Source organism: Pollachius pollachius (assembly GCF_949987615.1).
Source record: "Pollachius pollachius genome assembly, chromosome: 10".
Taxonomy (NCBI): domain Eukaryota; kingdom Metazoa; phylum Chordata; class Actinopteri; order Gadiformes; family Gadidae; genus Pollachius; species Pollachius pollachius.
In genome coordinates, this window is record NC_136943.1 from 8431023 (window position 1) to 8454814 (window position 23792).

The window sequence follows — 23792 nt, forward strand, 5'->3', positions numbered from 1 at the left end:
ATCACCTCCGTCACTTCCGCTTTCAAGGTAATTTTTTTTCACTGTCCATGCGAGCGCTAGCACCGGAGCTACTGGATGTATCGCTGTCATCAAGCCTTTACTGTTATGGTATCGAGCCATCTCGATTGAACCGTAGTTCGAGTTGTGAATGAGGAGGCTGTTATTAATTATAGGACGCAGTTGTACCGTCCGCACAGCCTGACAAGACGCCCAAGCAACCGAGTGGAATCAAGCTAAGTAAGGACACGTTGTGTGTGGCTGTCTCCATAAGGCAGCAGGTCAGTGGATCTAACGGCAGTGAAATAAAATTAGCCTCAGACCGACACGTTGTTCCCAAATCTTGGGGAAAGGGCTTTATCTTTCCCCTCTCCCTCCCACCCCCCCCCCCCCCCCACCCCACCCCCCCCCCCACACACACATCGTTTTCAGGATGCCATGCCACAATCAGCAGATGAACAATGTCAACAGTGGCCAAGAGCACCCCATGAAGCAAGTGCGGTTTGCGAACAATAGTGACAGCAGTGTTCCTGACTTGGTGTCCAACTCTGGATCAGAGAATGTCAGTATACAGGCAGAGAGTCAGGAGTCCTTAGGACCCCAGCTTAAACTGCTTCCCTTGAACGACCAGATCCGTGAACTACAAACTATAATTAGAGACAAGTGAGTCAATTTCGTTTGTTCTGTGTAACATATTATTATCATATAATTATGTGTAAAGATGATGCACTTTGTGGTGCTCATTGAAATCGCAGACTTTTCCATAATGAATCTCGGACGATAACTCAAACCTGACCTCATAAAGACTTTATGGACCATTTCAGATCAACCAGCAGAGGGGACTTTGTGTTTTGTGCTGATCGACTGGTAAGTTGTCGAGTTGGTTGTTGTTGTGTTGTTTCAGTTATTTTAAACCACACTTTAATTCAACATCTCTTCCCTGACAGATCAGACTAGTGGTTGAGGAGGGACTTAATCAGCTTCCCTACTCAGAGTGTACTGTCATTACTCCAACAGGTGAGTGTCTTTCCTAGCCTTGAAATAGGGTGTTGCACGTCGAAGTAATGTTAGGATCCTGTGCAACAGCAACCTTACAGAGTTACATGTTTGCAATATGGTCTATGTACTCAAGGCTAGTGTATTCCCTGCCATGTAACATGTGACCATGACCAAAGCTATATACAGACTGTATTTATGCTCCCTAAATGTACAACTTACCTTCTCATGCCAGGCTTAGGTTGAAAAACAAATCCCAATCAAAAGCCATTTCTGATATGAAAGAGTTATGCTGTATATTTTCTGTTGTCTTTCGACAGTAGGTCTTAACAAGAACTCCACATTGTTTAATAGCCCATAGATGATAGCCAAACTCTGTAATATGTTCTTTATTTGCCATAGTCCATAACACAAGCTGGACATTAAGGTGCTGATTTGTAAAGAGAGAGAGAACAGAAAAGAGGAGAAAGTATCAATATTTTGAAACTAAACAACCCTTCCCTTCCCTCTTTACTCCCTCCTGCTTCATATTTGTGTCTATTGGGAAGTGTTGCGTTTAGCTCCACCTGTGATTGACAGGCAAGATGTAATCCCTGAATCAATCATGGAAGAGATGCCCTGATTGGTCAGAATGAGTAACGCCCTACTTACGCTTAAATTAAATAGGCAATAATAAATCATACATACAGTACCTTTTTAAGATTATTATCCACAGTAGAACAAATGGAAATTATTGTGAGCATGTTGGTCAAATCAAGTTATGATGTTTCAAATGATGCAATGTTCAATCAATTAAATTATTGATTTCAAGTCTATTGGATTTCATGTTTTCAATATATGTCTTGATTGGTAGGGCATAACAGGGGAAACAGATCAGCAGATGAGTGTATAAACTCGACAAACACACTGATCCGTATTATGGGACATTGCAAAAGCAAAGAAATTCTGGAGAAAATAAAATTCGGGAAAAAAAGTGGAATTACCCAAGCCTAATAAGCCTGTGTATCAATGCAGCATTAGCAGACCGTAGGTGTCACATATTGCATTGGTAATGAGTCAGTCTGACTCATCATTAATGTATCATTGCACCACAGCTAACTGTAGGTTAGCTGTGGTGCTAATGGTCATACACTGTTGTAGGGGAATGAAGCTAGCTGTTGGATAAAGACATTTTGAGAGCAGGCAGGGAGGCACTCCCTTATATATTTCAGAGTGAGGTTGTTCCAAATGTTCTAAATAAGGTATTCAAAGTCACTCCCCCCCACCCCTTCAAACTGTAAAAGGGCCACTAACACAATTTCTTCCCCCTTAAGCACCTATACCCATCCAGAATATTCTCTATCTCTTCTTTATTTTCCTCCCCAAGGGTACAAGTATGACGGTGTCAAGTTTGAAAGAGGGAACTGCGGAGTCAGCATTATGAGAAGTGGTAAGTCAGGGGATAAGAGTCTTGAATATCTCATACCTGCTGAATTAGACTCCTATTTAAATTCCATTGCTAGGTCGGCCATGTGGGTACTTTGCACACCCAAGACACTTTTTTCAAGACCCAACAGCCCTATTCTAACCCCTTTACTTGGATGCTGTTTGTGCGGTTGTTCTGTATTGTACTGATAAGTCAATTTAATAGTGTCACCAACAAACTATCTGAGGAGAATATCTCAAGTGAAAACTCTGTGTTTTTTTCCCTTTTTGTCCTCTCTTCGTTATATGACATTGTAATATGATATTGAATCATCTATTTTGACGGTATGGGGAGGAAGAGAGTAAGATGAGATAACATAAGATGTACTTTTATTAATCCCAGCAGGGAAACATCTGGGATCCATAGACGTAATTTAGTCATGTCCCAGGACAGGATGATGGAAGTGCAGAGATTTATGCGATACAGTATCGTATCATCACATACAAGAGCACAGGCCCCGACGTGTTCGTCTAGTTTACCCACAGCGTTTCGCTTTTCTCCTTGCAGGCGAGGCCATGGAGCAGGGCCTACGAGACTGCTGCCGGTCCATTCGCATCGGGAAGATTCTGATCCAAAGCGACGAGGAGACGCAGAAAGCCAAGGTGTACTACGCCAAGTTTCCCCCGGATATCTACAGGAGAAAGGTCCTGCTCATGTATCCTATCCTCAGTAAGTGGTGGGAGGTGCAGGCTGTGCACACAGCCTGTGGCCTTTAGCTTGTGTGGATGATGATTCAAAAGTGGTTGACTACCCACTCTGGCAGAACTTTAAATAATCCCATATAATGTCATGGAATTGTTGCACGTTTGTTTCTTCGTTGGAAGGAAAAAAAAACTTGTTCAAATTGTATTATAAAATGTGTTGACCATCTCTGCATGTTGTTCATTTCTCCATCATACATTGGCATTCCCTTCCGTTAATAATTACAGCTCTCATGGGGAAAATTAGACACTGCCTCTGAGATGGCCGGCAAGCTGCTGAATAGCGTAATGAATGTCTCCAGGAATAGATTCCTAATAAGCATGGCCTCTCGCTTTCACAACGAAGCAGCGTTTTCTCCACCACTCCTCCCTAATTGAAGACTCGTGTGGATCTAAGAAGAATGTTTCATTTAACCTATCAGAGCAGGACCCTGGCTGCAAGACGATAACAATAACAGATCACGGGGGCAACCAGTGTGCCCTCCTGGCAGGGGGTTGTGTTGTTCCAGCCATCGCTGAAAGACTTCTCTCCCCCCAGGCACGGGGAACACCGTGATAGAAGCAGTGAGGGTGTTGATAGAGCACGGCGTTCAGCCCAGACACATCATCCTCCTCAGCCTCTTCTCCACCCCTCATGGTATGACCGCTGATCCCAACACACTGGCTACCCCTCATCTCCTGTTCACCGTTCAGGCTCTAGGCCCTACCACTATCTACGTGTATGATATGTTCACACCACTAGTGTACACATCACTGACTGAGTAATCTGATCAGGAACTATTGATGAACTCAATGGTTTTATTTTGTATATTTGAAAAGTTGGTTTCTTTGTATTCAGTCTTTTTTCGAAAATGTCTAAACCGTTTCAAGAACTTACAAAACATACTCTAAAACTATGCTCTGTACCCCAAGGTGCTAAATCCATTATCCAGGAGTTCCCAGACATAACGATCCTGACAACTGAAGTGCATCCCGTGGCGCCTACACATTTTGGACAACGGTACTTCGGTACCGACTGACCGCTGAACTCAGGGACAACCAGAGGAATGCTTTGGCATGGCAGCGGTTTGAGGTGTTTGTTTTATGCATCTTGTTCTTTGCTTTGTCTGCTTTCAACACTTTTTTCCCTTCTCACTGGGCCTCCTCATTAAAAGATTGAATCCGTACATTCACAACCGCCAACTACAAAGTGACCATTTCCAATTGGTTGCCCAGCAACACATGGCAACAGTGGGGTGTGCGGTGTCACAGCTAACTACAAGGTTGAGCAGACAGTTGCATTATGCAGATTTTCAGTGTTGTAGGTTGTTGACACCTAATCAGGTACACTACTAGGTGCCTGACTAGGTAAAGTTTTCTTTACTTTTAGACTCAGCCTAAAGTTTGTTTGGCGGTGTGAATGTATGGTTATGCTTTCCTCCTCGCTATGCCAAATATGCTTACTGGATCTCCAAAGGACTCTCCAAATATTGTACTAATTTAGTTTTTTGTTTGTCGTGCGTGTGAAATCTTGGTTATAAAGACTACAACACTGACTAGAGCACTTGTAGACTGAATTTATTTTAACAGGTTACATCCAGATAAATCAAACAATTGATTGATATGTTCTCAACTGAACAGCAAGTCAAGCAGTATCAGTATTAGATGTTCCGGGGGTGTTATCAAAAGGGAGGGTCCCACGATCATTACTTGAGTAAAAAACTGCTAAAAGGGATCATATGAACTGCTAGCAATACTGCTATCCGCAAACACCTAAATACTAGATTACAAGAAACTGGTGTGATGTTTACCTGTGAAAATTAAATCTCCTAATATTTCATAATCAACATGGTTGCAGTATTTCATGAGTCAATAATTTCTTTATGGGGGGAAGAAGCACAATTCCTCTAACAATACCATATTATATCAATAAATAGATAACATAAAAACATCCATGTAATACCTCTACACAGGTTCTCAAACACCACAGCTAAAAATAAAAACACGTGATAAGATCACATGATCTTCATGCAGTTTGATCACATGGTTTGGCTTGCCGAAAACAGAAACAAAGGGCACTCTGGAAGTAAATCGCAATGTAGTAGATTTAGTGTACAGTGAGCAGGGAACAAATCATTGAGGTTGGAAACGATTTAAGCAGTTCAAAAAGACCTATACCCACCAGTGGACATGGATCATCAACCGTCATCTTAAAAATTATAAACGAGACGAAAAAAACTATAAACAAGCTGTAAGGTCGAAAGACGGTGAACTGAATGTTACCAGTCTGATCCTCATAAATATTAGTTTGTGTTTCAAAGCTGCAGAAAAGCAATGTTAATGAGTAGAGGTTCCCTTACAGATATTCATGTACCGCCTTCACTTTATAAAAGCTATGCTGCCTACTCCGGGGACTCACCCAAATATACAGTGTTTCATTGGACCTGTACTAGAACTTTCCTAGAATTTCAAGGTTTTGCTCCATGTGATCCACAGATGTGTCAGACTACTCCAATCTGACTGCTCCAACCTCTCAGAGCAATGTGATAGAGGTCTTATACAATAACCTAAAGAGTGCATCATTTGGGAATCATTTATACATTACATTATTTGAGGCACAGATAAAGCTCAGCTCTAGTAAGGTATGATATGCCGTGGTTTTTCCTTTAAAAAATAAATCCCACTTGTAATTGCTGTGAGACCAACTGGATAACATTAAATCTCTTGAGTCTTCACACATCAATACTGCATGTTAAAATAAATAAATACCCTGCACCAGCTAGGTGCAACATTATGCATCTAATTAGAAAAGAACACAGTGCTGTACTTCCCCAGAACCTTTTCCAGTTAACAATCGATGAAGGTCCTAAAACAAGCGGACAACGGGTGAGACGGGAAAGTTAATAATGCATGTGCCTAAAGAACACCAGTAGATTTCTTCCATCTGTCCTTCCAGTAGAATAAAGGTGTTACTGTAGTGGTTGCATCTATGCATGAAGAGTAATGCCGTGGTTGACCACATGGTCCCCTCTCCATGATTCAATTAGAATACCTGGGTAAACACTTCTTTATGAGGAACTGCTGGAGCCATCCACACTTTTGGCTCCTTTTGAGAAGGAAATGTCCAGCTGGTCTGTCGAAGGTCCACAGGATTGGGAATGCATTTGCCTTTATAAAACATGACTGACGGATGGTATCCTATGTCCTCTTCTGTATCTAGTGCTGTAACACTTGAGGGCAGACTTCTCTAGTGCTCCATTTCAATGGTAACCGAGGGGTCACCATCTGGAAACAAACATAAAAATGTTATAGATACGCCATCCTGAGGAACATTAATGGACCGGGGGTCCTATTGAACGCCCAACAAAGTTTACGCCTAAAAAAGGGACCTTCTGAGAATAAGGCTCCATCAGTGTTGTAAACCAGATTAAATCTGCTTTTTTGAGAGTGCTTTAAAGTACTCAAAGCTAGCCTGGGTTGGTTGTTTTTTTACATGTATTGCTGGTCAGACGATGTATTGCAACGGACCACCAGATGGTAGTAGGGAACCGAAGATAGAACCAAACAGTCACAAACATTTTGAGGACGGTTTCTACAGGAGACAGGAGACAAAAAAATGCTCACCAATGCTGCCCTCATCTGACCCCTCATCAGACTCCTCCCACATCTCATCATTAGCCAGTAATGGGTTATGGGATTCATTTAGACACTTCAGAGGGAAGTAGTGGCCATTTCCTTGGCTGTTAAATACAAATAACAACAACAACAAGGTGTAAGGTCTTGTGAACAATTCCCAAATCCCCATTTGTTCCCAGCTTCTTTGTTCTAGTTTAAAAACGACAGGCGCAGATTCCTTCCAGAAATAGAAACAACTCAATGTGAAGCTATCATGTAATACATCTTGTTGACAGAACAATTACCCTGTGAAAATGGGAAGAAGCCACAGTCTCCTGTTCTCTCCGAACACCTGCTCCAAGTTTCGATGCATGCCCACGTTGAAACCGTTCCTGTCTGGCCCACCAACAAACACCGGAGCCGAGAAAGCCTCTGGTAGAGCACAAGGGACACTAGTGTGAGGAATACTTCACCTTGTTTTCCTCCTCCATAACTATCAGAGCATGCGAGATGTGTTACGTGGGGGACATTTGAGGAAAGGGAAACTTAAATATGTAAAAAGCCATACCCAGGGTGGATCTGTTCTTGGACACTAGCCAGCAGTGGTAACTGAAGAGGAACATTAGACTGACAAAGAACATGAGTGCTACAAACATGAGGAAGAGCACATGGAACTTTGCAGGCCCATTTTTAAGATCCCCCTGTGGATAAGAGTGAGAGAAATGCATTAACTAGAATACACAATGCAAAATAGCCTCTGCTTAGTACACACCCACACATTTCACTTCAACCGTGCGGCATCATTGATTGGCAAGGCTTCTAATCACTTCAAAAGTAGAAAATAGAAGACACTCACCCCCCAGAACTTCAGGAAATACTGAAATACTGTGGCGGCTATGAACACACAGTACACCATGGAGTAGGAGAGGAAGAGTAGGAAGAACTTGTAGTTGGAAAAACCCACACAATTGTTGACCCTTTAAGGAAAGAAGATGCTATCATAAAACCTTTTTTTTTCCATCAAAAAGATTTTGAAAAATGGCATAAAAGTTAAAGCAAATGATTGTTGCCACTCACCAAGGGCAGTGGTGGTCCATTTTTAAAACACACCTGAAAAAATAGAATGAAAATATTAGTATGCATCATAGTGACTAGTTAAAAAATATATATGTATTTATATATTAAAAAATCCCTATGATTATCCACCCAGTGATTGTTTTTCATCTGACTTTCAACATCACTGCCTTCATTAAACCTTATTGGCCTTTTCTTTCCAGCACCGCGATAACCAACCTTCTAATTATAGCAACAGTCCCTAGCCAGTAAATATCAGCTTGCCCGAGGCAATATCTCGAGACAAATGAATTGGAGGGGGAAAAGCAGACTTACGTTTCACAAACAGAGCAGTGGTGGCAGCGGTCAGGCTTCAGCACCTGGCATCGGTCACAGAACCTGATAGCTAGAGGCAAGAAGATGGCCAGTTGAAAGAGGGGACATTTGAGCTGAGCTTACCCTTCACCCACTTCCTGCAGCCCTATAACTTTGTAGGAGCCATCAGTACTAATGAAAGAACAACATTGGCTGATTACCCTCAAGAGGGGACAGCACGCAACCAAACATGCACACACGCACACACACAAACACCTAATCGCCTTGCTTCTGAGTTTTCAACATAGTGTGGCTGTGTAGTGGTATGACCAGGTGTACAAGAAGGGGCTTGTAGTTGTAGATCTAAACCATGACACCCAATAATAGTTCTGCATTTCACATGAAGGTGAAATGGAGGTCCCCTGCCTTTTCATCCAGTTCATAGTAAACTACTACTCAGTCAAATTAAAGACTCACCTACTGCACAATACATTTATTGTACCATCGTTGAATCTTTATAATTATGTTGCATGACTTAATCTTAAAGAAAACTAGTAATTTACCTCCAGATTGTGCCCGGCTGAAAATAGGTAATTTCTTTGCGATCTCAGCCAGTATTTGTTTCTGAGCATCTGGCCGCTCTTCCATTTCATATCTTTCTTTGTCAGAGTAAGACAGTTGGAACTGGGGGAACAACCATAAACACATTGTAAACCAACCCCAATGAGTCCCTATGAATGACATACAATATGGCTTGCAAGTAAGGCTATCAACACTATTGGAGAATAAAATTATCCGAGGGAGAACATCAGCGCTACCTTTTTGCATGGTGATGCAGGTGGAGTAAAGATTGACTTCCAGTATGTCCAGGAAAACATCACAAAACAAACATGGAACACCAGAAGGTAGGCCACTGCAAGCACAACACAACGCAATATAATTTAGGTTGAACATAACTGTTGTGCTTTTGAATAAAATGGCATTGTGGGGGACTATGTTCACCAATGCAGAACTCACCCTTTTCAAACGTGTTGGTGATTGTAACTGTAAAAGATAATAAATTCAGCCGTACAATAAGTACAATAATACAATCTAATGCAACGAGAGAAAAACTTGAGACAGTGCATCACTGATGAGGGGGCTAAACTAGGTCGACTGCATCAACAATAGACCCTTTGTCTTGTATCAAAGGCGATATCAAATAATGACATATCATTCTAAAATATATATATAATTTGTTTAAAGCCGATTAAGGGGAGTTAGCTCCCAGAAAGAACACCGCATCCAATACTTCCGCTTTAGGAGCTGCTAGCTTCTGCGGATCTTCGGCGTTATTTAGTCAACACAGGTATTCAGCATTAACACACATACAATGAAAACGGCATACTTACACAAGCATAGTTCAAACACATATGCATAATACGACCAAAGCACCACGGAGGTTATTATAAGTACTGGTATCCAGGAGAAAACCCTTTGACAGAATCTCAAACCTCTGGAGAGAGCCATAGTCCATCTAAACCTCTAGCGTCATCTGCACTCGACTACCATTCCTGGGAAATACAATCTATCGCATAAGGCTGTCTGGGAGCGATTAACAGGATTTCCAGGTAGAACTACAATGCACAAATAAGACATACAGATGGTGGGAAGTACCGAACTACAAGTACTTCGTTACTGTACTTAAGTACAGTTATCAGGTATCTGTACTTTACTTAGGTATTTCTTTTTCTGGCAACTTTTAACTTTACTCCCTACATTTTAACACAAATTACTGTGTACTTTTATTGCATTTGAGGCGAATTGTCAATTACTTTTTTATGTTTGCATCATTGCGCACCTTTCCAACATCAAAACCGATTTGACTCTAAATGGAAGCGACAATAACACCTAGAAAAGACGATCTCTCGTTGTATCCATCAGTGCATGCGTAACAGACATAACAAGAACGCAACTATGTGCGTTCTTTTTAGAGAAACTGCAGGTAGAAATGTCACAGGGCTTATTTTTGCTTTTATTACGTCAGTACATTTCAGAGCCTGTAGTTTTCCACTTTTATTTAAGTAAATAAGATGGAACAGTATTTCTTCTTTTACCAGTCTGTATCTGTACTTCTAGTTTCAGTAAATAATATATTTATTTTCGCCACCACTATATATAGCCTATATATATTTTGGAAAAATAGTTTCACCGTTGTCCATTCACTAATATGCTATTTAGCAGGTACAGATCATGCTCTGTAGCCATAGACATTTCCTATAAACACCAAGAGGAGGCACTGTTACACCACTCCTTCAAACCATACAGGCCTCCCTGGAAACCACCGCCACCTGATGACAGACATACAAAAATACACCTTAAACTTTCAGGAAGAACACCTGTGCATCTGCTTGCATCAAGGGGATCAAGTTCAGATGATAGTCATACACATGGTTTTCACTGGATTTCATGCTGTGATCATAAAACTGTGCTTTAACGGTTTAACCTAAAGCCATTCTCAATGTTAGGGGGGCCTTTCCCCTCAACAAAGTTTAATGTCTACATCATGGAAGGAGTAGACCTCCATGACAATGGCTCAGCTTTGTGGAGCTTCTCAGATGGTCATCATTGAAACATTTATGAGACATAGCGAGAGCGCTCCACGGAAAAAAAACTGGGGATGGGCCCTATTCCTGAAAGACCCACATTGTTGATGTCACCAGGAATGGAAGAGATGATAAGCATCCCCTTCTTTGTTTATCCATGTGCAAGTCCCCGCATTAACGTAGCCTACAAATTCCTCTTTCCTCCATAGAGATGCTTCCTTATTTTTTTTTCTCCCCCTGTTCTCCTTTTCCACCTACAATTTATGGCGTTCCGTCATCCTCTGACGTTGCCGCGCTCGGCCTACACTGCGCAGCGACGGGCGCGCTAACCTCCTCATTACTGAACGCTGTGAAACTTTTCATCATGGCGCCTGGGGACCCCTGAGTTACTGGACTGTTGTACCCAGACGCCAGCCGGCCGCCAGAACTGTTGATCACAGGTTTGATGTGGAGGCCGAGGGGCCCGCCATGGAACCACCTGCTCTCTCCCCCACCCCCAAACCCCCACCCCCACACAAACCCTTCCCCTTTTACGCAATACAAAAAACTCCCACCCTGCTCTGGCCTTATGGGACAGGGGTGTGAGGTAGGTAGCGCCCACCACCGCTGACCTTTCATCATTCTTACGACTCACGGCAGCGATTTGTTGCTCCACTGTTGTTCTTCAACTCCCCTCACTCCCACCCTTCCTCTCTCTCTCTCTCTGTCTGTCTGTCTGTCTCTCTCTCCATCAACCTCTCTCTACCTCTCTCTGTTCCTTCCTCTCTGTCTCTGTCCCACGGTCCCTCTCTTTCTTCCTTCCTTCCCTTCCCCTCTCTCTCTCTCTCTCTCCCTCTCTCTCTCCCACCAGGCTATGGTGACTGCAGTGGGGTGTTGACAGCTCCTCTCTCACTCCACCGCTCACTGGAGGCAGGGAGCGGCCGCCCGTCCATCAACGCGGCAGCGAGAAACCCTTCCACTACAAAGCCACCGTGACCAGCCAAATAGTAACAGCCTTTTAATCAAAACATTTACACTGTGAAAAAATAAAACTGTTCAACACAAACACCTCACATCAGCAGGTCGAGGCAGACCTCTCTCACGAGTGTGTGCGTGTATGTGAGTGTTTGTGTGCGTGTGTGTGTGTGTGTGTGTGTGTGTGGGTTCGCGCATGTGTGTGCGTGCGTGTTCAGGTTTGTTTGTTTGTGTTATGCATCGTGTGGATGGTAGTGCAGCAATGGCCATGTGGGAGAATGTACCACGGAAAAATGCAAAAAGACAAGATGAATAATTTGAACACATACACCCTTGGTAATGGTGAGGGAAGCACAATATAGACCAACCCAACAATTCCTCTAGTCTGCCTTTTGGATGACTGCCTCATGTAATGCACAGAAGAGATGCTGGCTCTTTGAGTTTCCTCGGACTACAGAAACGGTGTTGTGTCTCATTTAGATGAAATGCTGATAACATTCCCGTTTGGTTCCTAAGGCTTTGTATTCTACTACTGTGATATGGAGTGCATAGTTTGATAAGATACCCAGTTCATTCCTGTCATGCTTTAGCATCTGTACATAAGGCTATGGATTATGCAATGAATTATGTAATGCAATACAATGCAATGGTTGCACCTGTTTGAGGTGACCATGAGGCGCATATAGAAAATATGTCATATGCATATCTTTGTCACTGCATGTAAAATACTTATAGATGTAATGTAAAGGGTAAACATGCAGACTTTAAAATTAAATTAAATCAATAGAGAAGAAATTACAGAGATGAACCAGTGCAAGAACAAGGCTATGACTTTATAAAGCCTGGTAGAAACGACGTATTACCTTTGATAAAATACAGAAAAATTGTTGACCTATTAACCTATTAACTTGGAAAAGGAAATTCATAACTAGAGTGGGCGATTGAATGCTCCTTCAATGAAAACGTTGATAACAATGCAAACTTCACTTTCCTAATGCTCAAGAAAGACACCTTTCATGGAATGCATGAACCATTTCTGCATTCCGACTCTATGTGTTCTATATCCAAACATTCTCCACTGACGGCAATTGCGTTGGACCAAACTCTGGCCGCGTGTCAAACTTCCTCCGTTCAACAGAAGGCCGGAGAATTCTTGAAAGCCGTTGAGTCGGTGACGAGGGAGAGAGAGAGCGAAAGAGAGGGAGAGAGAGAGAGAGAGAGAGAGAGAGAGAGAGAGAAAGAGGGGGATAGAGTGAGAAAGAGAGGGCTAGAGGGAGAGAGAGAGAGAGAGAGAGAGAGAAAAAGAGAAAGGCCCTCATAACATCAGCACTACGTTTCTACCCCTGCTCACATTCACACTTAACAGCAGAACAAACAATGACAGGGCGGGGAGGAATTGCAGACACCTCACCCAGCATGTGTGAAAATAAATCTGCGGCAGGGTGGAGCCCTGTGTGTCTTCAATAATCATGGAAATGTCAATGGCGGCGCCACAAGGAGGGCAACACACAGCATAATGAAAGCATTTCATTTGGCCGTGTGTGCGTGTCATGGGTGACGTGTGCCTACTGGTATTTTGGACTATTGCTACCTTGAGAAACTGCACTGAATTGTAATTAGTTGCAATTACAAACACAGACATCATGTCCCATGTTGGATATGTTTCCCTTTTTTTCAAACGGGATGTCAGTTCTAGCAGGTTTCTGTAAAAGTTGTGTATGTTGATTAGCAGGTCGGACTGAAAGGAAACATACCATTCATGTGACCTCAGTATGGAATTAAACATGGATTGGAATGTCTTATATGATTAATAGTAAATTCCAGTAAATAATTGTTAATGCCAGTTCTGGCTAGTTCTTTGAAATATGTAGTCCTACATTTAGTGCTCTTTGACCTAATCCAGATGTAGGTAAATGTCATTGCATTTGTTAAATCAGTGTACTGGTCCAAACTCACATTTTACAAAACAATAATTTGGTAGCTGTAGAGATGAAGAGTTTGTGTATTTTCAAAATGAAACATAAAACTACACAAACAAAGGATGTTTGTGCAGAAATTTGCCAAATATGCAAAAATATGGTTGAATATTTATTGGTTGGGATCATTATGTATTGTCCACTGAGTGACAAGAAATTTTTCACTGTTATATTATCTTTTTGGGGGGTGATGCACCAGTTTTTTGGAGACATGCAGCAGCTGGAAAGTCATCATCCCTTCAGTTGCAGATGCTGTTTGCTCCTCATTGTGCTCCAGCCTTCAGTTTCTCCTGTGGGCGCAATGTGTGTTTGTGTGGTCTTTCCATGCAAACACACAATCACACAACCACACAAAGAGACACACAAAAGACAAAGAAAATCACGCACCCACACATGCACACAACACACGCACACACGCACGCACGTACGCACACACACACACACACACACACACAATAAACCACAAGGAGGCATTTGATCACATGCATATCCCGACCCACTCACACTCTGAAATACACACACATACACGCGCACTAACGCACACAAAGTGCAAACGACTCTGTGTCCTAAGGGATAACCCCAACCTCTGGATGATCAGCTGCACAGGATGGAGCCAGATTGCTAATGGAAAAACAAATACATTTTCCTTCACCTCCTCACTTATCTCCTCGGCTGTCTGAGCTTCAAGCACAGCAAGGTGGCTAATCACAGAATGGGCAGCACAAAGACAACTGGCAAACAAAATGTAAACACATGTCTTTGTACAGTTCAGCTGTACTGCACTCTAAAAAAGAGAAAGGCAGCATTGGAGCGTATTACTCACTGATGGTGCAGCGGGGAATAGAGCGAGACAGAGAGCTGAAGGCCTCATTTGGTTCTGATGATCCCGTGCATGCTGATGTTACCAACGCAGGCTTGGGTGACGGGCCGCTCTGGACCTCACCTGGGATTCAATCAGTCTTCTTCTACAGCCAATGTCTGCTAGCCCTAGACAAGTGCACCACACACACACACAGACACACACATACACGCACACAGACATCATTGGTTCAATGACCTGGACATAACCGTCTATGGAATAAATGATGCTGAAATATCTTAGCATAAATAACATTTGTAGACGTATTGGATACTGCAACTAATGGCCTGGTTGCCTTACAAAGCTGTTAAATGCAAAAGGCAGGTGGCAGTCTGCCCCACATAGCAGTATAATGCTTTTTCGGAAAAGTAGCTGTCTTCTGGTGGCATGGTACCTGGGTAATGACACTGTGATGAACCCAAAGGGCAGGTCCATGTCCTCTACCACCGCAACCACAAGCAAAGAGCTGTGCCAGATATGCCAAGCACCAGCCCGCGACCATCGACATTTTGTGAGTTCCCCCCCGATTCCATCCTTTTGTCATTTTAACAAAAAGGTGAAAGTCTTCCAAAATGAAACATTCATAAATATTCAGACCGATTCCTCAAACAAGCGACTGCGTCAGCGTCAATTATTTACTTTCAAAAGGCCAAATGGCGTTATGGCATGGATCTCTTCAGCCCTGTGAAAACAAAGTGGGTTTCTGGGTGTCTCTCCCTCTCTTCTCCCTCCGGTTGTCATTATGGAAATGGCCTGGAGTTATCATTGCGACACACTCACATGGCAGTGGAATTTCAGCACAGTCACTTAGGGGAATCTCTTTCCACGCTCCATCGCAATGCGCCGGAGTCAGGAGAGGGGAACAGCAGGAGTGGAATAACCGGAGCGCCTGTGAGGGGACAGAGAGTTGGAATCCTTGGAGATGGAGCGTGTTTGAGGAGGAGAAGGAGGAGGAGGAGGAGGAGGAGGAGGAGGAAGAGGAGGACAGGCAAGGCAATGGACGGGAAACCGTTTTTGAGACAGGAGGATCGAGAAAGTTCAGCTAAAGTGAGATTAAGAAGATGAGTGGCTGTGCTGGGAGCAACATAGGAGCATGGATCCAGGTAGATGTTGTAGTTCTGAAGGAAGAGGGGGAGGGGGGTTGTATGTGAATTTATATAAAAGTGTGAAGGGGGTTTATCCGACTAGGCCAACCAAGTCTCAGAAACAGCATCCAAAGATGTTGCTTACATTTATAAATCCTAACCCAATTTGATACATTATATATCTATAAACTGTGTAATGTAAGTGGCTTAGGACACTTTTGTCCAAAGCCACTTACATTGAAGGCATGCATACATTCTCAGCATAGGTGGCCCCAGTGCAGACTCCAACCCTTGACCCTGATTCATGTCATGTCTACCCATCGAGCTCCAAAGAAGCAACAGATCATGCTATGACGGGTCAGCCAAACAAATGAGGTCATGCGATTCTTGTTTTGTTTTTCTCCCTCTTCTTGCTCTTGTCTCTCGGAGGAATTTGACAGGCGCATGGCCGGCTGGTCGGCAGGAGGCTAGTTTGTAGTCAAAGCACACGCGGTTTGACCTTGTCTGCCCCGCAACACATCCCTGGCCCCTCCCCCGCTTCCCTCCACATCCGCTTTGATTGGTCTCTCAGTCTGAGGAGCGCCTTTGATGTGGAGACCGGGATACAGGGCAGACAGGCTAGATTAGCACACAGGTACACAGACACCAAGATCAAATTAAAGTATATTTGAAGAAAGAGCCTTTATTTGCTGACACAACAGTAGATGTATAGTGTCCATGTACACACACACACACACACACACACACACACACACACACACACACACAAGCTGTAACCCATACCCTGCATCTAATCTATGCCATAATGGATAGTGTATTTAAAGATCAGAGTGCTGCATAACAGCACTCATCCAATTAGTTGTTATAATGCATAACTAATGCCCAAGAAAATGAAACCCATGTAGACACACAGTAACCTTCATTGTGGGTTTGTTTCGATTTAAATGAAGGTGTTTTGAAGCAAAGAAAGTAAAAGAAGAGATTAGGCATAAACCATACTAGATGAAAAGGTTGAACCGCTGTTGGTTCAGGGATATTCTGCTAAATCCCTTATCTCCAGTTTACATAGTGATCGTTTCTGTTTACAATGCACTGCTACAGAGCTCTATGAAATATGTGATCTATATCTATACATCCATCTGGCTCTCCAAATATATATATATATATATATATATATATATATATATATATATATATATATATATATATATATATATATATATATATATATGTCTTCATCTATGTATCCATATATCTCTCTCTCTATATATATATATATATATATATATATATATATATGCAAAAGACCAGGTATATAATTTGTTATAAAAAAAAGGCTTAACCGCACAGATCAATATAGAAACAAAGGCGGGGGTCGTCACAGTTCTTTCCACTGATGTATTTAGAAAAGTTTTTCCATATAGGCTGTATGTTGGAAACACTGGCAGCGGCCCCTGTGTCCCCCCTGTGCTCTGATCTAGCGATACCATTCTGTCATTGTCATGGACCGCAAACGTCTGCCAGGAAAAAAAAGAATCCCTCTTGTGGGTCCAATACAGGACCTTTGCTGGGCCCCCGGGGGCCTCTCCTCAGTGACCTGTTAAACCCTGCACAGCACCACTATAGCAATGGCCCCGCTCTGCATGTCAACAAACTGCATCTATATTCAATTACAGCAACAGTAATCCCACATGTGTAATTCAAAGTGTATGGTAATCTAAGGATTGTGAAAACTATGCGAGCAGAAATAACTTATAACCTGTGTGTGTGGATAGAGACAGCATATGAGGGCTGTTTGATTGGTTAAAAAAATGCATCTGTAAAAATAAATAATTGGATAAATTGATTAAAACAAATCGATCCAGCCGATTACTGTGCTGCGTTAGACAGCGAGATCGCTTTCTTTTTCATCACAGGCAGGATCCTGCATCCTGAATTCTTCTCACAAAGAGTCCCTCTCATAGCACTACTGCAAATCCACACTTCTAGTCCATAGTGCCAGACAGATATGCACTGTATATACAGCAATGTTTCTGTCTCTATGACGACTAATGCAAAGTGTCCAAATGTCACCCAATGCATCAGATAATGGGCATGTCTTGTTATCATGATGTCACCACGTGTATTTTAAACCACTAAGTAGTCTGTGGAAGAGACTTCTCCTTTGCTCTGGTCTTCTTTGTTGAGCAAAGGATTAAAGGGGTATTAGTGAGCCGGTGTCACCTACAAACAGCGCCCCCATCTTTTAAAGTCACATGCAAAAAGCTAAAGTGATGCACTTGGACAGAAATTAGTACTTTGTTACATTGTATTTTCCATCTGGACACAATGGCCAAGAAAAATAGCACATTACCAGCAGTGCTACATCAAAGTCAGGAATAGAAGAGAAGGGGGGTAAGCAAGGGAGGGAGAGAGAGTAGTGTGTGTGTTGGGGGGGGGGGGGGGGGTGAGGCAAAGAGAGAACGAGAGGAAGGGAGAGAGAAAGAGAGGGCGAACGAGGGAGAGAGAGAAAGGGAGAGGGAGGGAAAAAAAGATTGAGAGAGAGAGAGAGGTGTGGGGACTAGGGTGGAGGGGCCCGGTGCTTACCAGGTCTGCGTACCCCAATCCCTCTTCCAAAGCTTCTGGCAGAGAACCCAGGCACACACTGCCGCGGTGCCCTGGGGCCAATGCTAAAGCAGTAAGCTTGGACTGTAGCCTAAACCTTTAGCCTGCGTCGCCATTCACCCTTCATGCTTGACACCCCCTCCACTCCCTCAATAGATTAGCATAGCAAACTTTCCACTTGGGTTAGTTCTCTCACATTGTGTTCTGGCCTAAAAGGTCTTTGTACATATTATGAGCATGCTGTGATGTCACTATTGTGATATCAAGTGGAGGGACGTTGCACAGAAGAAGTGATGGTCTTGATTTTAACACAGACTTTGCAGACTGCAGGAAAGGTTGTTCAAATGATGGACAGATGGATGGTTGGATGGATGGATGAAAGAAAGATAGATATTAAATAGATAGATAGATAGATAGATAGATAGATAGATAGATAGATAGATAGATAGATAGATAGATAGATAGATGGGCGGACGGACGGACGGAGGGACGGACGGACAGACAGACAGACACACACATATATACATTGACATATAGTCAGACAGAGACAGTAACAAAAAAAGGTTAAATTAATTTATTATTGGCATGTAGGCTTTGGATGCAAGCGCCACAAAGATGGCCGACATGCTCTACTTCCCCGAGGACGGTGGGGGGGTCAAGTTATCGCAGAGCTAATCCCCCTCCGTCCTCATCCCCCACGCCTCTCACACGTCTGTGTTCGGTGCCCTAATAGAATGCAGACAACCCGCTAATAGTCGATTCCTGCGTGTGATTAATGATATTGATTCAGTTTCCCCAGCCCCGTTCTGTTTCTCTCGCTACCTCTGAAATGTTTCATCAGCGTTGCCACGGCCAATTAGTCTGACGGCTCTCCGCTGGCATCAAAGGGCAACGGGGAGAGTTCGAGACTCGCTTCTGGGGCCGCTGTGTTCGACATGCACCGGGCGGAAAACGAGTGTGATGTCTCTCGTTAACGTTGTCGTCTAATCAATGGAGACTGGAGGGAAAGTGGCCGCGGTTTGGGCTATGCTTTACGTTGTCCGTCTGCATAAGCGAGTGCTTGGATTGAAGCCTGCTCCAGGCCGGGCACTAGTGTAGGGGAACCAGGTCCTAGCTCTTACTGCAGTAGGCCTATACCTCTTACTGCAGTAGGCCTATACCTCTTGATGTAGTAGGCCTATACCTCTGCCTCTAGTAGGCCTATACCTCTGCCTCTAGTAGGCCTATACCTCTGCCTGTAGGAGGCCTATACCACTGCCTGTAGGAGGCCTACCTCTGCCTCTAGTAGGCCTATACCTCTGCCTGTAGGAGGCCTATACCTTTGCCTGTAGGAGGCCTATACCTCTTACTGCAGTAGGCCTATACCTCTTACTGTAGTAGGCCTATACCTCTGCCTGTAGGAGGCCTATACCTCTGCCTGTAGGAGGCCTATGCCTCTGCCTGTAGGAGGCCTATACCACTGCCTGTAGGAGGCCTACCTCTGCCTCTAGTAGGCCTATACCTCTGCCTGTAGGAGGCCTATACCTTTGCCTGTAGGAGGCCTATACCTCTTACTGCAGTAGGCCTATACCTCTTACTGCAGTAGGCCTATACCTCTTAATGCAGTAGGCCTATACCTCTTACTGCAGTAGGCCTATACCTCTTAATGCAGTAGGCCTATACCTCTGCCTGCAGGAGGCCTATACCTCTGCCTGTAGGAGGCCTATACCTCTGCCTGTAGGCCTCCTATACCTCTGCCTGTAGGAGGCCTATACCTCTGCCTGTAGGCCTCCTATACCTCTGCCTGTAGGCCTATACCTCTGCCTGTAGGAGGCCTATACCTCTGCCTGTGGTAGGCCTATACCTCTGCCTGTAGGAGGCCTATACCACTGCCTGTAGGAGGCCTATACCTCTGCCTGTGGTAGGCCTATACCACTGCCTGTAGGAGGCCTATTGCAGTACAGTGTGTGCAGGAGGCTGTGTAGACTGTGGCAAACCGATAGAGTGTACCTTCACTAATGAAAGTCCTCTCTCAAAGATACAGCTGTTATTTGACTGGAGGGGATGTTTGAGGATGAACTCAACGAACTCTATGACATTACGAAAGGCAGGATTCTTTTATCGCGTTACATTTTCTCACACAAAAGTAGAGAGGTACACATATATAACAGTATCTTCATCAGCCTATATATGTTCATATGTATTAACAGGAGCCTGTCTGTCTGTCTGTCTGTCTGTCTGTCTGTCTGTCTGTCTGTCTGTCTGTCTGTCTGACTCTTTCTCGTTCACTCCCTCACTCTCTCTCCAGCTCGTGCTTGTCTCTCCTACTCTCTCTCTCTCCCACTCACTTTCTCTCTGTCCATCTCTCTCTTCCTCTCTCTCTCTCTCTCTCTCTCTCTCTCACTGTCTCTCCCACTCTCTCCCTCCCATCCACTCTCTCTCTCTCTCCCCTCTCTCTCTCTATCTCTCTTTCTCTCTATCGCTCTCTCTCTCGCTGTCTCTCCCACTCTCTCTCTCCCATCCACTCTCTCTCTCTCCCTCTCTCTCTTTCTCTCTCTCTCTCTCTCTCTCTCTCTCTCTCACTGTCTCTCCCCCTGGCTCTCTACCATCCCCTCTCTCTCTCTCTCTCCCTCTCTGTGCTGCTCTTGTTTACTGACCTTTACCTAATAATACCATGCCGTGGCTGTTGTGATCAAAGCTGTGCTTTCCCGTAATGTGTAACTAATTAAACCCACTGGTTCCCTGCACATGAGCAGCAGCAGCAGCAGATGATGGCCCTGGGGGCTTTTCTATTGGTTACGAGAAGGTAGGAAGACAGTTATGAGAAACGCTTTGGCTAGTGGGTGTGAACTTGACTGAGGGAAAGATTTAAGATGGATGCAAGAGAAAGAATCTGTGTCTTTCTCTTTGCAAGAGAAAGAAAGAATGAAACAGTGAAACATTAACCAAAGTGAACGAATGCAAGAATGAAGGAAAGAAGGAATGAAAGAACGAACATAAAGGAGAATGATAGAGAAAACGTAAATACAGAGAGATATCAACAACACAGACGATCAGACACCTGAAGCCGCAGACATGTGGAGGGGCAGACTCATCCTGGAGTTTAATCCATAGTATCTGGACCCTCCATGCAGGCAGCAGTCTGCTGCTGTTGTTTAAAGGCCCTCCGAACAGAGACAACGGGACCTCCTGCTTCCCCACAGAACGATCTGCGCTCCGCGTACCGGCGTGAGGCAACAGAGAGAGAGCGCTTTTAATGGTGCGGAAATCTGGAAAAGAAACGTGTGGTTCACAAGTTCCATAGCAGGAGGTCCCCGGGGGAGGGAGGGGGGGAGGGGAGGGGGGCGGCAACAGGAGCAGAGGTCAGCACAATGTGAACCATACACCGCACTCCCAATATGGTTCATTATCACAGTCAACCCCCCCCCCCACAGCCCACCACACCCATCAACACCCCCACCCCGACACAAACGCACACAACACCTCGAACCCCCCGAGGATCAGAAGCACAGCCAGAGCTCCCAGGAGCGAGGCTTTATCGATTCAGGTCCCTGATACGACGTCCTCTATGACACTCTGGTCCGCTCCGTCGCCACAGTGCGCCCCGCCCTAACGCGAACCAGATGAGCCCCCGCCACCACCACCACCACCACCACCACCACCACCACCTCCACCTCCACCACCACCACCTCCTCCACTCTCTCCTCCTCCTCCTCCTCCACCAGCACCACGACGTCATACTTGGAAGGGTACCAATCTGACATGACAGAAGTGGGTGGGTTATTTCTCTGCGTCTGATAAAACCAGAGCGAGAGAGTGGGAAAACATTTCTAAGGGGACACTCTATTAAAGAACAGGCGTGAGGCCCCCTCCACAGCTGTTTTGCACATTTATCCTGAGGAGTGGAGGAGCTGTAGTGGCCTAGCAGGAGCCGGCAGTCGACTCTCAGAGACAACGTCCTCACTGCTTGCTGAGGAGTATTTCACTCTTTGCGGGGGGGGGGGGGGGGGGGGCGCTGAAGAAGTACATTATATAGTGTACATCATTATAGTACAGTACATCATTATAGGACCGCACACACACATTCACACACACACCCTCCTATGGATGCTCTCTGTTTCCTTCTCTCTCTCACACACACGTACACAGACACACACACACACACACACCCTCCTACGTATGGTCTCTGCTTCCTTCTCTCTCTCACACGCACACACACACACACACACACACAAACAGACACACACACACACACACATGCATTTGTTCTATGGTTTCAGGCACTGTCCCAAAACCCAAAGACAGATTAAGAGAAAAACATCTGCAATGGAGACGATAACCGCTTGTCAATATTGTGGGAACATACTTATTTATTTCCGGCTTTCTAAAGTCCTGATTGAAACCTATGTTTTTCATGTTGGAGGGGGACCAACATGACCCTATATAACAATCTGTGAGCTATGAGAATGAACATGTCCACAAAGTCAGCGCTGGTGGTTTCCATCAGTTAAAAAGCAGACAATGACAAACACAGGTTGCCCAGGAAACAACCTGTTTTGAATTGTCATCACGATCCGAGGGCTTTTCGGTGACACACATGTCATCCCCCCCCCCCCCCCCCCCCCCCCCCCCACACACACACACACCCCCACACACTCACACACTCCTCTTGTGATGCAGAGTCTCTGGACTCTCTTGATCCCTCGATATGATAGGCCGAGCTCTGTCTGCTTTTTTAAAACAAAAAGAAGTTTTTTTTACTCTTTAGCGCTGGGGCAGGCGATTCATTTTAGAAAAGAAAAAAATCCAGTGTTTTCAATTCTCTCCACATCCCAACAGCAATCTTTAAACCAAATGCTTGGAGGAAAAAAGAGTACAATCCGGTATCAGTGGCTGTCGCAGAGCTGAGATAAGCCCGTTCAATCATTTTATTCGACCCGAATGAAATGATTGGATGGCCTAACCTTCTACCTACATACTTGGCTACCTGCTTGTTGTAAATGGCCGGAGTCCTCAACAGGGCTCGGCAGACCTATTGATAAAGCTAGCGAGCTAGTCATATGTTTGGGGTAGTGGCTGTGTGAGGCCTGAAGGGAGGGGTGGGACTTTTTCGGTTGGATACTAAAATCAAGCTTACTCTGGCTGATCTCTCCGAATTGCCATCGCCAGCTTTAACTGCCTGGCCTGTGAGAAAAGCTATTACAGAGTTTGTTTTGCACTTGAAAGTCTATTCTGGGTATATGCCTCCACTGCCCGCTCTGATTGCCTCACTTACCGTCGTGTGTCATGCTGAAACAGCCAGTAAAAAAACAATGGTGGCCGTAATGTTTGATGCATTTCTTCTTCTTTTCTGAGACCTAGATCAAGACCAAGACCTAAGGTTTCCTTCCATTAACAAGCTGTATTTACAGGGACCAGCTGTGGGCTGCCATGATTGCTCTGCATTTAAGGTTGCTGGCAACCAGTGGATTTGTCAAATGTTGTAAGGTGATGTAGATTAGGCAACAATGGCAGATGTAACCGAAGAAGAGATAAAAACAAAAACGCAAGATCGAGACGATTGGAAAACATGACGAAAGGCCTCAGTTACCATGGCTGCAAATTATATAGTTTTTGAGCCAAACTGCTC

The 23792-nt window shown here is 44.3% G+C and overlaps 2 protein-coding genes across 3 annotated transcripts; one reads left to right on the plus strand and one right to left on the minus strand.

The window, feature by feature from the left end:
• Nucleotides 1-53: 53 nt before the first annotated feature.
• uprt (uracil phosphoribosyltransferase (FUR1) homolog) lies at nucleotides 54-6360 on the plus strand. Of its 2 annotated transcripts, none has more exons than XM_079744247.1 (8): nucleotides 54-278; nucleotides 430-660; nucleotides 822-864; nucleotides 945-1014; nucleotides 2360-2422; nucleotides 2966-3127; nucleotides 3698-3796; nucleotides 4072-6360. In XM_079744247.1, exons 2-8 carry the CDS (start codon nucleotides 431-433, stop codon nucleotides 4176-4178), a joined length of 774 nt encoding a protein of 257 aa, XP_079600373.1. In that variant the 5' UTR covers nucleotides 54-278; nucleotide 430; the 3' UTR covers nucleotides 4179-6360. The 2 variants fall into 2 exon arrangements, with proteins under 2 accessions (XP_079600373.1, XP_079600374.1); XM_079744248.1 differs by having other exon boundaries at nucleotides 54-237.
• zdhhc15b (zDHHC palmitoyltransferase 15b) lies at nucleotides 6283-9653 on the minus strand. Its single transcript, XM_079745180.1, has 11 exons — nucleotides 9513-9653; nucleotides 9139-9165; nucleotides 8940-9034; nucleotides 8685-8805; nucleotides 8143-8212; nucleotides 7831-7863; nucleotides 7610-7730; nucleotides 7322-7454; nucleotides 7059-7185; nucleotides 6763-6878; nucleotides 6283-6423 (listed from the first exon to the last, which is right to left on the minus strand). Exons 1-11 carry the CDS (start codon nucleotides 9628-9630, stop codon nucleotides 6386-6388), a joined length of 999 nt encoding a protein of 332 aa, XP_079601306.1. The 5' UTR covers nucleotides 9631-9653; the 3' UTR covers nucleotides 6283-6385.
• Between the last annotated feature and the right edge of the window lie 14139 nt (nucleotides 9654-23792).

Bases quoted from the DNA above. Each gene is read 5' to 3' on its own strand.
- uprt (XM_079744247.1), top strand. From the start codon at position 431: ATGCCATGCCACAATCAGCAGATGAACAATGTCAACAGTGGCCAAGAG. The intron at 1,015-2,359 runs GTGAGTGTCTTT...TTCCTCCCCAAG, and splicing joins TACTGTCATTACTCCAACAG to GGTACAAGTATGACGGTGTC. The intron at 3,128-3,697 runs GTAAGTGGTGGG...CTCTCCCCCCAG, and splicing joins GCTCATGTATCCTATCCTCA to GCACGGGGAACACCGTGATA.
- zdhhc15b (XM_079745180.1), bottom strand. From the start codon at position 9,630: ATGGCTCTCTCCAGAGGTTTGAGATTCTGTCAAAGGGTTTTCTCCTGG. The intron at 8,806-8,939 runs GTAGCGCTGATG...TTGTTCCCCCAG, and splicing joins CTGCATCACCATGCAAAAAG to TTCCAACTGTCTTACTCTGA. The intron at 8,213-8,684 runs GTAAATTACTAG...TCTTGCCTCTAG, and splicing joins CAGCCGGGCACAATCTGGAG to CTATCAGGTTCTGTGACCGA.